This window comes from Semicossyphus pulcher, unplaced genomic scaffold (assembly GCF_022749685.1).
Source record: "Semicossyphus pulcher isolate SPU_LCO1_2020_fin unplaced genomic scaffold, fSemPul1.0.p SCAF_8, whole genome shotgun sequence".
Classification (NCBI taxonomy): Eukaryota; Metazoa; Chordata; class Actinopteri; order Labriformes; family Labridae; genus Semicossyphus; species Semicossyphus pulcher.
Window position 1 is genome coordinate 14,881,159 of NW_027211759.1, and position 14,517 is coordinate 14,895,675.

Genomic DNA, 14,517 nt, shown 5'->3' on the forward strand with positions numbered 1-14,517 from the left:
GCCCGACTATAACCATGTAGGGCAGAGCAATCTCCCTCATTATTACTCCAGCAGCCATATAATCAGCAGGCTTCTCTGAAAAAGACCTTCACTCCACATTCTCAATGACCATTAACTGGCCCTTGAACTCCTCCTTGTGCACACAGCTCTGACGAGGCTCTACAGCCGCTTCCTGTCTGCGAGGCACAGCAATCAACCACTTGTTAAGGGGCTTTACTTTGATTTCCTCACATGGACAAGATTTGAATATTTCTCACTCAAAATGAGACAGCGCAGTCCAGTCTCTGCCCAGGGCTTTGAACCCGAGACTCTTAAATCATGCTCTTTGATTTGAGCCCCCTTCCGGTGTAGAGGTGCTTAGCGGCGCACTAATTAAGATAGTGGGGCGGTGGATGGTGGGTCAAAGCGTTTCTGTTTTACCTTGAAGATATCCTGACACAAACACGAACATGCACACACACATCAAAAAAAAAAAAAAGATAGCATAGCCCCTCCAGACAAGCAAATAGCTTAACACACAATCATGCTGCTGTTTTGACGGGGCTGTTTGAGTAAGGTAGAGCTGTCTGGCATTGAAGATCATATCCTTTGCCCTGCTGTCTGATGTAAGAAAGAGCCGGGGTGTTTTACAGGGCGAGATGCAGCCTCTCACATTCTGAAACACTCCGACCGCTCTTACAGAAAAGCCCTCTGGCCGTCCCTCTCCACGAGTTTCATCAGAGTGATCAGAGCGAAAGGATAGCCTTCAGGGCTAGTTTCTCTCCGTTCACACAGTGGGGTATGAACACACACACACACACACACATGTACACACTTGCATAGACACACTGCTGCACTGAACACAAAAGCGTTTTTACATGCCTTTTCGATTGCACTTCACACGTGTCAAAATACAGTACAAATCTGTTGGAAATCATTGATTTCTACAGGTTTGACTGTTCATCAATTCTTCATGAGCAGACTGAAATTCTAAAAGGCAGCGGCGGTTAGACGAGCCCGTGCGCTATTGTTGCAGCGCACAAAGAAGTCTGGCATCTCACGTGTGAAACATGTGTCACGCAGTATGTCTGTATCTTTCAATTTAAGTGATAGGATCTGTACTTGAAGAATACAAACTCCTGTTAGTTAATGCAGCCTCAGAGGTTACAAACCACCACACAGCACCACTTCCGCGTCGCTGAGCTGCAAGGGCCTTGCAGAAAACAAAGAAGTGCTTCAGCATGCTGTCTGCCTCAACTGTGCATGATTATCAAACAGTCATAAGACTGCGTAGCATTTTAATTTCCTCTCTGGGGCTTTCATCATATTCTCTCCAGGCTGGAGAAAGACGAAACAGTGAAAGTGGATGGCACTGATCTAATTGAAGGTATTGATTTATTACAATACTAGTCAGGCAACAATATGTATATAGGCACTGATGAAAGGAGAGTCAACATGGATAGAATTAAGATGATCTCTACAGTGAACTAGTTTATTTTCCGCATTAAGTCTGTGTATTTACCTTTGAATAACATGACTTTTTTTTTTACACCCTTTAAATTGAACTGCAACAGAAGAAGAAAAGTAATACAAAATCTTTGTACTCACAGGTATGTGTCTTCTTTGTTACTGAGATACCTGCAACGTAAAAACAAACACATCATTAAAAACAATATAAAAAACGACTGTAAAATACACAGCACACAGCACAATTAACATGGAGCTCAGCCTATAGCTAACTAACAGTGACGATGATGAGGTAAACCCTGTAGTCCAACAGACTGTCACTGTCCAAGGTCACTGAAGTGGCAGGCCCAGGGCAATTATGTGTGTAGGCTGGTGTCTGACCCACTGCCACGCTACGTCAACATCCACGACAAGGTGGCTGAAACTCTATCCTCTGGAGGCAATGAATGAAAAATTATAGTTAAACAAACAACATTTGGAATGCTAATGTGTTGAGCGGGCCACATTGATTGGACCCGAGAACATGACTAAGCCTGTGGCCCAGAGCGGGATGGAGGCATGCTGACCTCAACGTTAGTTAGTTAATCCTTTATTTAAACAGGTAGCCTCAATGAGAGCAGGACCTCTTTTTAAGAGAGACAAAATATGAAGCATTATACAAGCGAGGGTCGTTTAAATATAAATAAACAACACCATTTAAGTCACGATGTAAAGAAAACAATTAGACGCAACATTAACATAATCTAAGCACAATGATTTAATTTGAACAAAATTGTTGTGTTTTTTCACAGATGTGCAGCATTAAAAAAAAAACCATATAATATATAAGGGCAAGTAAAAAAGGTAACCTCATACTGTAAGGTGCGATGCACAAAGACACACACAACTGTAAACTTCTAGGAGGGAGGGAGCATGACCGTGGACAGGACTGTAAGAACTGTTTGGATACCAATAGTTGATGAAATGCATCAGAGATCTTGAAAATAGCATAAACATTTTTCTTTCATTATTATTTTAGCAAGCATAACATCAAATTTAAACAATCAATGGCTTTCATTGCAACTGCCAGATTAAGGCATCAGCCTGTGCTAATACCTGTATGTGTTCATTGTAATGTGGTTAACACAAATCATTTCTATATTGTGATAAGGAAAGAGGACCTGAAACAGAACCTTGTGGGACGCCATTATTAGTGTTAATGGCATTTCATTTTGATTCCATTAATTCAAAAATGATCAAAAGATAACTTTTAAGTCAAATGACATTTTCCAACATCTCATGCTTTGGTTTTAGCCAACCAGAGGTACAACCAAAACCCAGTAGAGGTGATGTTACGGAGCACAAACGCCGTCATAAAGCCGCTACTGTGCTATGAAATGGTCTTAATGTAGCCTGCTATGGCTGTTATGTAACCTGTCTCCAGAAAGTCCACTAAGGAAAGACTTCCAACATTTGAACTCACCAGTTTATGTAACATTATTATTCTGATAGAAACACTACAGTGGTATTGGGAGAGAGCATTTGATTAACAATAGATGAGATACGAGCATGTGTGTTGCTAACAAGTGTCCAGTCTGACCAGAGTGAGTCAGGCCTGACTGAGGCTGAGGTGAAGTTGGGCTGCTGCTGCTCACGCTGTCCTTCCTCACCCCTTCGGGTGTCAACTCATCGAATGAGCCACTTCGGTTCTTGCTGTGGCTCCGGCTGCTTCTCCTGTCTGCAACATTGCTCTAATGCCCCAGGAGCCTGACGCGGACGAGTGCACAGCCAGCCGTGGTCCCCAGCGGCCTGCTGGATGCTCATGCTTTGCAGGGCGATAGCACACTAATAGATCCCACTTGTCATGCGGAAGCAATGGCTAATTTTTCTACAGCCTGCATTTGAAACTCGGGGGACAGCTAGCTGACATGATTCAATAACTCTCTGTGAAAAAGGCGTCTGGCCGGAGATAACAATGTTTCAGACACGTTTGAGGGGAAACGAGTCAAAGAGCAACGAGGGGGAAAACAAATAAGCCCTTCAGCCTCCTATAGACATACACACTGAAACACATAACTGATATCAACTCCAGTGAGCAGGAAGAGGGAAAACAGTCACCTAGGGGCCCGGCAGTCTGTGATGGAGCTCTAGCATTGTTCCAGTGCTCAGGGCCAAAAGCTTCTGTTCAGTCCAACTGTGACATTACGCAACAAGAAAATAAACAGTAATCCGATCTTAATTCTTCACCTCAATCAAACGACATGGAAGCCAGCAAGAGCTGATGGTCCATTAAAGAGCAGTGGTTTCATGGCGCTGCAACTCAAGGCAGCTGTAAAAGCCTATATTAAGCAGTTAACTGGCTCTTTGTTTTGATGGGTAAGACAACTTCTTAGACCATGTAAGGAACATAGCTGATGCGCTTAGTGGAAACTGAATTAGAGGGAAAAAGCAAATAAGCTACTTTTTCCTGGCTTTTTGTCAAACAATACACTTCTATTACAGACGCATAAAACAGACATCCACTGAGTGTTTAAAGGGAGTCTGGTGACGATTAGAAAGACATGCTATTCAATCTAACGGTTCTTTCTGTCATGTGGAATGTAAATGTCGTACAAAGGGTGCAAAAAGGATTCAAACCTGTTGTCTGTTTTTCTTCTTCCTGCAACTTTACAAATGTCTCTTTGTCTGACCACAGATCTCAAAAAACAACCAGCTGCCCTGCAAAATGTTTATGACAGAGGAAACGCAACTGTGTGAAGGTGCGTGTACAGTGTGTGTGCGTGCTTTTACTCAAGGTTAGCCACACAAACCACATCGATAATGCTCGCAAGCTGTTCTGCTGTCATTTGCTCCTTCACTCACATAGTAAATAAGGTTTCATCTGTTACTTGTAATCAATCTCATCCAACATACATCTTTATTATAATGGTGTCATTCTAATACTAAGTTCTATTGCCTCACTGTAGGCTGCATAAAGTCAAGTCTATTTAAGGAGGGATTTTCACTGTAAAGGCACCCTGGGGAATTTGTCAGTGTAAACAAATAGTTTTGTTTACAGGACTTTGAATGGTGCTGTGTGTGTCCTAAGGGCCTAAAAAATAATGAACATTTGCAAGTTTGTTTTTTTAACCCTGCATTGTTAAGTTGTCCAGCAGTCGTCGTCTTCCGCTCAGAAGTGAGAACCACCCCGCCCCCATGCTGGTGGCACGTCAGTACATCCTCAAGACTCATCAAGTTTCTCTACAGGGTCTCTTGTGGTCAAAAACCTCCACCGCTTATGTTAAGTATGTTTCTTATTGTTAAACCACATGCAGAGAAGGAATACTGCATACCATGTAGGTAAAACACAAACTCTGGAAAGAAACTCAAAAACAGCAAACACACCCAAAGATTATTTGTGTAAAAGGAGCCCCATCAACTACTAATCTCGTGCACTGAAAAAACAAACACTAAACAATACATAAACTGTTCTATTAGTGAATTGCAGAGAGGAAATTGTTTCCGTCTTCTGCAGCAGAGGTTGCTTTGGCCTGTTGCTATGCAGGTTAGGGGAAGCGAAAGGGGTGGTTAGCAGGCCCACTTCCTCCTCTATGTGTCATTCAGAGCCCTGTGATTGGAGGTGGCAAGGAGACGGGGCCACAAAGCCAATGGATGAGTCAGGCGGTGAGAAAGAAGGAGTTAGCTCTGGGCACTGACATTGGCAATGCCTGCCAGCTCATGTCTTCTCCACTGGATGGCAGGTTCAGAGGTCAGCGTGGAGGTGAAGCTCTCCTTGGCTGACAAACAGGCTGCTGTAAACACTCTTATAACTTCAGGATCGCCTTTTATAACCGTGGATGGGCTTTGCCGATGCTTCTGCATTATTTAAGTTAAGGTGGGCCACGGTGTGTGTGTGAAGTTGCAGCTGAATTCTAATTTCAGCATTACCATTTGTCACAATGGAAGGAGGGACAGTTGTCAGTGTGTGGCCTTTGATCAGTCAGATTTTCTCTTGCAACAGTAAACAATTCAGCATATGTTCTCATGAGACTTTGCCTATGCTATAGAGGAAGAGAGACACTTTGCAGGCGACTGGAGGTTAACCACCACCGCATCTATCTGCAGGGGGGCACACATCCTGTAAACATGCCACTTAGACAGGAGGAGAGCGAGTGTGGGGTTTGGCAGCCTCGGTGCTGCAGCCGGCTGAGGAGCGCCGTGCCATCGCAGGCGACTCAAAGTGACAGCGCTGTAATGAAGTCTGAGGCGCATGGCAGGCTGTACGTCATAATTTCAGGTTCCTTAAAGCCTGACAGGGAATGATTATCATGGATGGTTATTGTCACCCTGCCTCCCTGGGAGACGAGGCGTGCTCTGGGGTTGTTGCACCGTGACATTCAAAGTTACAGTCTCCTTCATATAATGGAGCTGTCCTCTCAGCGCGCTAATGGGAGCGATCCATTTAACCTGTGCCAGAAACACACAGACGAGGAAGTTCCTAATGCGAGGCCTCTCCCGTGGGGACGTCACACTCCCCCCCTGGCTGCTCCCTTCCTGCTGCTTGATTCATTGACTGGCGCTCCTCACTTATCCTCATTCACTGTTCAGTCTGGGGAGACATGGAGGCTCGCTTCCTGCCGCCTGCTCCACATGCCACCGCTGCACGCCCGCCGCACACAAGGACACAGCCGGCGAGGCAGACCCAGCTGCAGGAAGAGCCAGCGAGGGCCCGGCGAGGGACGGAGCAGACTCCTCGTGGAATCACTGGTCAATAGCGTAGGCCTTGGGAGTGCTAGCAGCGCACGCTCTGTACAGTTAAAGAGGCCTCTCAGATTATTGTCCGGTCTTAATGATGGCAGTTGTTAATTTTAGGCTACTCCTGAGGTTGCTGGTTAATGATGGCGCCGAAGTCATGGTCATCTTAAGAATGATAGATGTAGCCACATTCAGCTGCCGCCTGCCCCGCTGACAAATGGCTGCTACATTCCTGAGAGAAAATAATTAGAAACAATTAATGTGTTTCTCTTCTTAGGAATCAAAGCTCCAAAAGCAGACTCAAGAAAAATGGTATGTTTGATTTGCGGAGCTGAATATTAGAGAAACTCAGGCTTCAAATTTGAGAATATTCTGACTTGTAGCCAATAAGTGTATTCAAACAAACCTCCTAAAGTAATGTGACGGGACAGGCAGTATAAACTACAGCTAAAGTACAAAGATATGATTAAAGGTTCCTCTTACATTGATGCTCATCTCATGAAAAGTCATACAATAAGATGTCTGAGCCGATTCAAGGACCTCTGTGCTGTTCTAACTTTGGCTCTCTTTGTGAAGGCCAAGTTTCATACACAAAGTCATTTAAACAATCCTCCCATTTGCAGTGACACACTTAGCCTTATTAGCTATTACACTGCTATAAACTATATGTGCGAAAATGTAACGATTAAAAAAGCACAATGATTCTAATCAGCTGCCCCCTAATATACTAAAACACTTAATCCATGGAGAGGCCAACTCTCTGGGGAGGCTCAAGAGAAAAATGACTTCTCTGTCTCCAGGCGCTGTTATTTCTGGTCATTTCTAATTGGTTTTAACTAAAAGCAACCACTCCGAGACTCCACAGGTTACTTCAATGCATCGCTATGGAATTGTCTGCAAATAGAAGATATACATCCAAATTAGTTTTAGAGGACACCACAATCGTCTTTCAGAAGACGAAAGGAGAAAGGGCAGTAAAAATAAAAGCATCCATATCTTCGTGAGAAACGCCAGAAGATCCCCACAGAGCAGGGATGTTATCAGGGTGACCCTGAGATCATAGAAGCCCTGGCTGACTCCAGGTACCGTGTCACACGCACCTCGCCCCCTACAAATGTCTCCCAGGCTTCATGTACAACGTTTCCCCTCCGCGCAGTTCTGCATTGCTGGGCCTGCGAGTCTCCAGGTGAGTCCTCAGTGCTGTTTGGTGGCTCGTGAATTATACATTGCAGCAGAGGAATTGACGTGGCCCAGGAGGGCCGAGAAACAGCAGGCATGGCTGGGAGGCAGATTGAAGACTCTGACGGAATTTTAATTGTACCGCAGGGAACGCTGCGATAAGAGCTATTGTTATTGGTAAGACTCTGCCGCACAGGTTCACTTAGTGGAGAGCTTAAAAATGACAAAAAAACGAGTCTGTTGTTGGACGTCGAAGGCTCTAACGTGGTACCAAGACGACTACTCTGAGGTTTATAGTTCATATCACTGCCAGACTAATATTTATCATTGCACTCTCAAGTGCTCTGTATTTGTTTGCAACACTCTTAGAGCGCCGGTGAAGGTTAGCCGTGGCACATTCAGGAAACATCTACTAACTAAACAAGGAGCCCCTCAACCTGAAACCACTGAGGCGCTCCATTCACCCTTTTCCTCGCGCGATCGGTGCAGTGCTGCAGGTGAAAAGCCAAAATGTTCAGGTTTCTGCTGCTCTGATGTTGTTCGCTCTGATCCTGGCTCTAGCCGTACTGTACAGTAATTCTCCTCTGAGTGCGAGCGGCTCCCGGGGGGGGAGCTGACGGATGCAGGAAGGGCCCCGAGCTCTGGTCAAAGTGAGGCCAGGGGCACAGGCAGGCCTCTGTGTACTCTCAGCGCTGGCGGTTCCCAGCCCAGCAGTAATCTCTCCGTGATCCAGCCTCAACCACACATGAAACCCAATAGCCTCTCAGCCAGCACCATAAATAAAGACAAACCACATTCAGCGGACCACCCTGGCTCACTCGAAGCTACACCGAGCGGCAGTCTGGGTGTGTTTACACATCATATATAAGGGCTTTAACTACAGAGATTTGAAATGGATATGTTGTCAGAGGACGGTTGTAATTATATAAATACATAATCTACGCCTTTCTTTGTTATTTGCAGAATGTACACAGAAAAATACGTCCCAATTCCCTTTATTACAATGCAGAGGTCAGAGGTCACACTGCCTCTTTAGCAAACAACAGAAACATCCCCCGGAGACGACACTTAAAAGTTTCTATTCACATTACAACACATTACCTTAGCACTAGATAGGTTGAATCTTAGGAGGGTGATACAATTACCTACAGCTCCTGAGGCATACACTCCACTCTTTCACAATAATAGGTTGTAAGAGAATTACAAGTGGCCAACAGAGAGACCTAAACAGAAGAGCTTGAATAATCACAATAAGCAGCACACTGAGGTTAAACAAAGACAATCTCTGATCTCCAGTTCGCCTGTTTACGTCTGTCTTCTGTTTCCATGCTTGGTCGCAAAGCATGATTCATAGGCCATCTACCTCAGGAAACCACAGCGACAGGCTGCATTCACAAAAGGGAAATATGTCATTTAACAGATAAAAGTGTTGCACAAGATTTGTTTATTCAACATCCCTGTCCGAGCCCGGGTAGCGTTTCATATCATCTCAAGTGCAGCGGTTATACAAGACGGGAGGAGATCAGGTGAGCTGATGTGTGCTCCGACAGTGGGTGACAATCTGTTAGCAGAGCGGTGCAGGTCTGTCAATAGACTGTACACACAGGCATGCTTGTGCAATCACCTGGAGGGGTGGGAGAGGAGAGCTTTGATGACAAACTAATGTCAGCTAATATGAGCTCTATAAAAGGCTGACTCAGAAATATATTGGAACCCTTTCATTACCATCACTCATTCAGTCTCGGCTCTCATCCTGTAAAGTACAGTGCAGCAGGCGCTTGTCTAATGAACAAGGGTCTACGGGGAAGGATCACTCTGCGTTAGTGTGTTGGAAGTCAAGGTCCCACAACAGTGGACTCGTGGCTCTGCTGATAAGGACTTGGCTGTAATTGCTCAAAAGGGAGGGAACTGCAGCCCCATTAGGTCTGGTCTTAGCACTTGCCAATAAGCCAAACTGCCCCTCTGAAGCCTCCCATGTAATGAAAACTTCCTCTGAGATGAATTACATGTCTGTCAATCCACTAATTAATATCATGGACTCGTCTTTTTTGCTCCTCCGCAGTAACGAACTGAGTCAGAGAGCCGGGGGTTGAGGTATTTTTGAGCACTGGAAGACATAAAGGAAGGAAGAGCCGAGGCAAACTAGCGCGCGCGCTGCTTCTGTGATTCACTGCAGTCATGGTCGGCACTTAGCGCAGCATCTATTTTTCATGTATTTCATAATTAAAACCTGCGAGTTCTGTAAGCCCTCCATGCTCCATGCAGATCAAAGGTAGTCCTATTAGCAGGGAGTTCATCAGTAGAGCCACTCTTCCATTTCCAGGCAACAGAGCCATGCTTAAAGCACAAATACCCTGTAATTACACACATGTGTGATAACGGGACAGCCGCGGAGCTGGACTATGATTAATAGAACACAGATCACAGTTTCCTCCTCCTCTTTCAAAGCTAACGCAACAGAGGACTTTACACATGAGGATAACCCATGCGTAGCAGATAAAGAGGTTGATGAAAGACTGAATACATATTTCACACATCGCCTCTTGTGGTGCAGGTGGAGTGCGCTTCAGTTTGTTGCTTTCCCCCTCCCAGCTGCATTCTCTATGTAAATGTAATCGGAGGATAACACGGGATAAAGCTCGGCAGAGCAGAGACATGATGCCTCCCTTCTGCGGGGATACAGACGTACCTCACATGGTGTAATCAACAGAGCGAGCTGTGTTGAGTTATTTATCTGTCCCATTGACTCCTGGGTAACTGGATGCCATGGGGTGCACTGTCTGGATGCTCAGGCTGTGAGAGAATCTTTCCAGTAACACTGAAACTACACAGCTGACGAGCACAGGAAGTCTACCCGTTCTTTAAGTTGAAAAACATTCACATATAAGTACATCCAGTGGTTCTCAGCTGTTTTAGCTTCTGAAACCTTCAAACAAAATACTGTCTTTGTGCAACCCCTCATTACAGGCTGCATTTGTGAAGTGATTGTAGCCACTTCAACAAAGTGTTTTTTTCCCCTCCTTGTTTTTTCTTTGAATTATCTTCTTGGCTTCATCATCTTACAACGTCATGCAGTAAAAGTAAAGATTGGGGCGCTGGTTTAGCTCAGCGGGTGGAGCAGGCGCCTCATCTACAGAGGCCACAGACCAGGCTCAACTCCTGCCCTCGGCCACTTGCTGCAAGTCTTCCCCCACTCTCTTCTCACAATACCTCATGTCTCTCCTACAAATAAAGACAAAATGGCCAAAAATTTATCAAAAAAAAAAGAGATTAGGAGAAAGTCTGAGAAAGGAAATCTAAATTGCTGAAGCATATATGTGTTCTTCTTTCCTATCTTTTTTAACAGCTGGCGACCCTTCAGATTTGTCTTATGACCCCTGTAGAAGTCTGGTACTGCTGATACAGCATTAAAGACCAGCTCCAGTCAAGACATATAAAATGCTCTGCTTGAAACAATAAATTGTGTCTGATATTTTTTTCTGCAAAACACCTTTAATAACCTTCCTCCCAATGCTTCTCCTCCTTTTCCCTCATTAAAAATTCCCAAATCTGCATAGTCTCCGCCCATTTTGCAACTTTGTTTCTCCAAAATCACAGCCTTTTAAAAAAACACGCCTCTGCCATCGTTTAGGAAACGTGTTGAAACTTAGCTAGCTTGAAATGTAGTAATTAGTCGTAATAACGTTAGTAGAAGTGAGTTCGCAAAAATGACGATGACGGTTACAGCTGGCTCGCGCATCTCCGAAGTGGTTGCCATAGGTTACACATAATGATACGCATAGCGTCACCCCGTCCATTAAAGGGATTGGCTCCTTAGGTTTGTGGCATCTCAAACCTGCCAATCTGAAAACGTGTTGTTCAGACTGTCCTTGGTACACTGCAGTTTAAAAGCAGACAGGCCCAGCCATGGAGATGACTGCTTATGTTGTTCCTGATGTGTCTTGTAGCACATGCAGAACACCTCATGGAGATGTTTACAAGGTTAAACACTGGATCTTCACTAGAGGGGGGCTTTAAAGAGACATGCTTGTTAGCATCAGGGTTAAGTAATTGATGTTAAAAAAAGAGCTAAAATGTTCTTTCTTTTTGGTTGGACAAAAAGCGTGTCCTACAAATTTGTCTCCCGGCGTCTCGTTCACTTTTTTGTCCCCTCCGGAACTAGTTTCCATTTTTGTCTGTGCTCGTTGCAGCATTCCTGTATTCGGTTGCGTTTTCAGTTTGCGCGGCAGGTTTCTAAATTTGGTTGTGCTTTCTTATTTAGCAGCATTTTTTCTACATAAAATCCAGTGAAACTACAATTGAGTCATAAAAAAAACTCAGTAACAGACTTAGTCACTTTTCAATAACTTGAGAACACAATAATCAGAATCACACAGTAAGCTCATATAGCGATTTAAAGGTATAAATTCATCCTTAAACACCTGCCTGTTGTGTCTTGGTGCTCCAAAGCCTCCTGCTGTCGATGGTGTTATTCTTATACCATTGCATAACGTTGTCAGAGGAAGAACTTGTGGTGAAGTCATATGAAAGAGGCACTATAATTAGCCATACAAGCATTTGCACACTCACAGGAGCAGCAGTCGAGCTGTTTATGCTGTCTTACTGAAAGCATAACAACTCCCTCACTCCACAGCCAAGTTAGCAGCGGGGAACCAACCACTGAACTTCCTCTGGGGGGGCTCATGAGGTCAGTTACAGTTCACGGTGCAACTGCCCCGCACTAACAACTGGACGAGGTAACAGGAAGGTAGATGATGACAGGCCTGATGTACATGTGTAATGTTACAGGGTGAAAACAGGGCATTTGTCCAGCAGGTGCAGCAAGATAACATCCTACAGCTAAAGCCAGGTCGCAGCGAGGGCAGACAGAGGGCGGGGGTGTGCAGTTTACACGAGGGAAACACCCAATCAGAATCAGTGATAGTAAAACAAAGGAAGTAGTAACTTCCCTTGTGGTGTTATGGACGGCTTTGTCGGATTCGGGCCTTCCCAATAGACGTTTTCTTTTTCTGCATTGCATAATTTTTAAGCAGCTGTGATGCAGACGGTCATTCAGAAAACATATAACAGGCATACGCACAGACGGCCCACAAACACTCACGAGTCAAAAGGGCTCTTATGTTGAGCCTGGGAGTGCATCCATACTGCAGCCACAGCCATATACATCCTCAGCAATGTGAAAGCTTGCAGCCGTGGCCAGCAGTAATAATTAATAGCATAGTCTATAAGCATTCCATTAGGTGCAAGCAGCTGTCATAAACATCTTAATTAATTTACAAAGCAAGCAACTGGGGAATTATGGCGACGTAAAAATCTGCTTCCCTCTGCCGCTCCATAGCACTGGAACAGATCGGGCTTTTAAATTTTTAAACATGCCTTTCATGTTCTCTAGAGCACTAAAAAGCCTTTGAACAGTCAGCTTGTTAGGAGATGCACCTAGCAGCCCAATACCTACGGGTCGTCTTGCTATTCTTTTCATACAGTGACAAGAGGTTTTCTGGGCTTTGCTGCTCCGGCTTGACTCAAGGAATCTCTCTCTTCCTGTTCCGTCTCGGCCCTCCCTCATGTTTTCTTTGTCGCGGTGACATAACGGCGCTGTGTTTATCTGACAAACACTCCATCTGAGCTCGCTCCGTCCATCTTTTTTTTTTTCCTCTGTACCAAGAGGACAAACTGCTTCTTTCATGCGTTGTCCTTCAGTCACAGCTACTGATTTTAATCTGATATTTAACACCGGCAGCATAAACAAGGCCCTGAGATGAAAGAGAGAAGCCTTCGCTGTATTCCTTGTGCGAGGAGGACATCCTTCTGAGGAAGCCGGCTGGTGCAGCCGAGGTAAAAGCGGCAAAAAGGAGGAGGACTCTTCGGACTGCACTGTAATCTGGACAGTGTAGTGCCAAAAGCAAAGGTCAGAGTGTTGTGGTGAAAACTGTCTCCCTTACCTGCTCTCGCTCAGAGAGGGCAAGATTAGACCGGCCACTCCATTATAGGAGAAAGGCTTAAGAGCATTTCCACTTTCAGAGCTGGGATATCAGCAGCTTCTGACACTAAGCAGGGCTGACCCATCATTTTGGAGGGAGTCGAGTGGAGGGTAAGAGCTGTCTGCCCAGCAATGCACTTCAGTCTGGGCTTCTTTTCTACGACCGAAACGCACATCAATCACAGAAAACAGATTATTCTTTTAGGAATCAGGGCCGACGACTCCCCATGTCATTAATATATATGTTTATATATTCCCTATCTGCAATTATAAGTCAATTTAACTATGCATAACATCTACAGTATGCCATTTACCAAGCGGACATTGAATTTTAATGCACCCATTACTCTCTGATGATAGCCAGGCGTCACATATCGCTTTCTCCCCCCACTCCCATTCTAACCTGTCTCCCTTCCTCACCCATCTCCCCTCCATTTCAGCCCATGCCATATTTGCTTAACCCAGCCAGTGTGACAGCACTCAATGCTAAAGCACTCCCAAGGCAGATGATCAAAGTCAGCAGTCAATTCACATTACAATGCATTGATTTGATGTTTCCTAACCTCCCAGGCCTTTTCTCTAATGCTGCCAAAGGACCTTCAGGATATTTCACAGTGTACCTCCTTTTTCTCCATCTCTCGCTCTCGCTTCCTCTCTCTCTCTCTGTGTGTGTGTACAGTGTCTGCAACTGCAAATGTGCTTGACAGAGATGTTTCCCCCGTCCTGTTTGCATATGATTTGAGTGTATGTCCTGAAACGGACGGTTTAAAATAACCGGACACAATTCATTCTAGGCCGACCACCTTGGTTTTTACAGCGTAATTATGGCCCCTCATTCACCTGCTGTTTCAAATATTGTTTGAGAGTAAATCGCCCCCTTGTTCTCATATAGCACACTTCGTTTGCTTCTCATCACTTATTCATTTGCAATTCTTTATTGAGTTGGCTTCTATGCTTTAGTGACTGCCATTTCTCTCTGAGGGGATGTTCAGAGCACTTCCATGTTTTATTCAATTATGAAAACCTAATATGGTGGAAAGGTGTGCACGGCGCTCCCTCATAACCATGCATTATTTCACACTAATTTACTCTGCCTCTTTGTTGTTGGGCGGGGGGGGGGGGGGGTTTAAACAAGCAGCCCAAACACATGCATGCTCTTTTGTTCCTGGCCTTGACCTGCAGGGTGAAACAGTTACCAC

The 14,517-nt window shown here is 44.9% G+C and overlaps 1 protein-coding gene across 1 annotated transcript in view; it reads right to left on the reverse strand.

Annotated features, from left to right (window-relative positions):
* roraa (RAR-related orphan receptor A, paralog a) overlaps positions 1-14,517 on the reverse strand; it is a 184,009-nt gene that overhangs the window by 58,624 nt on the left and 110,868 nt on the right. The window contains exon 2 of the mRNA XM_069685734.1: positions 1,588-1,617. Coding sequence (XP_069541835.1) covers positions 1,588-1,617 — 30 coding nt within the window. The remainder of the gene's footprint in view (positions 1-1,587; positions 1,618-14,517) is intronic.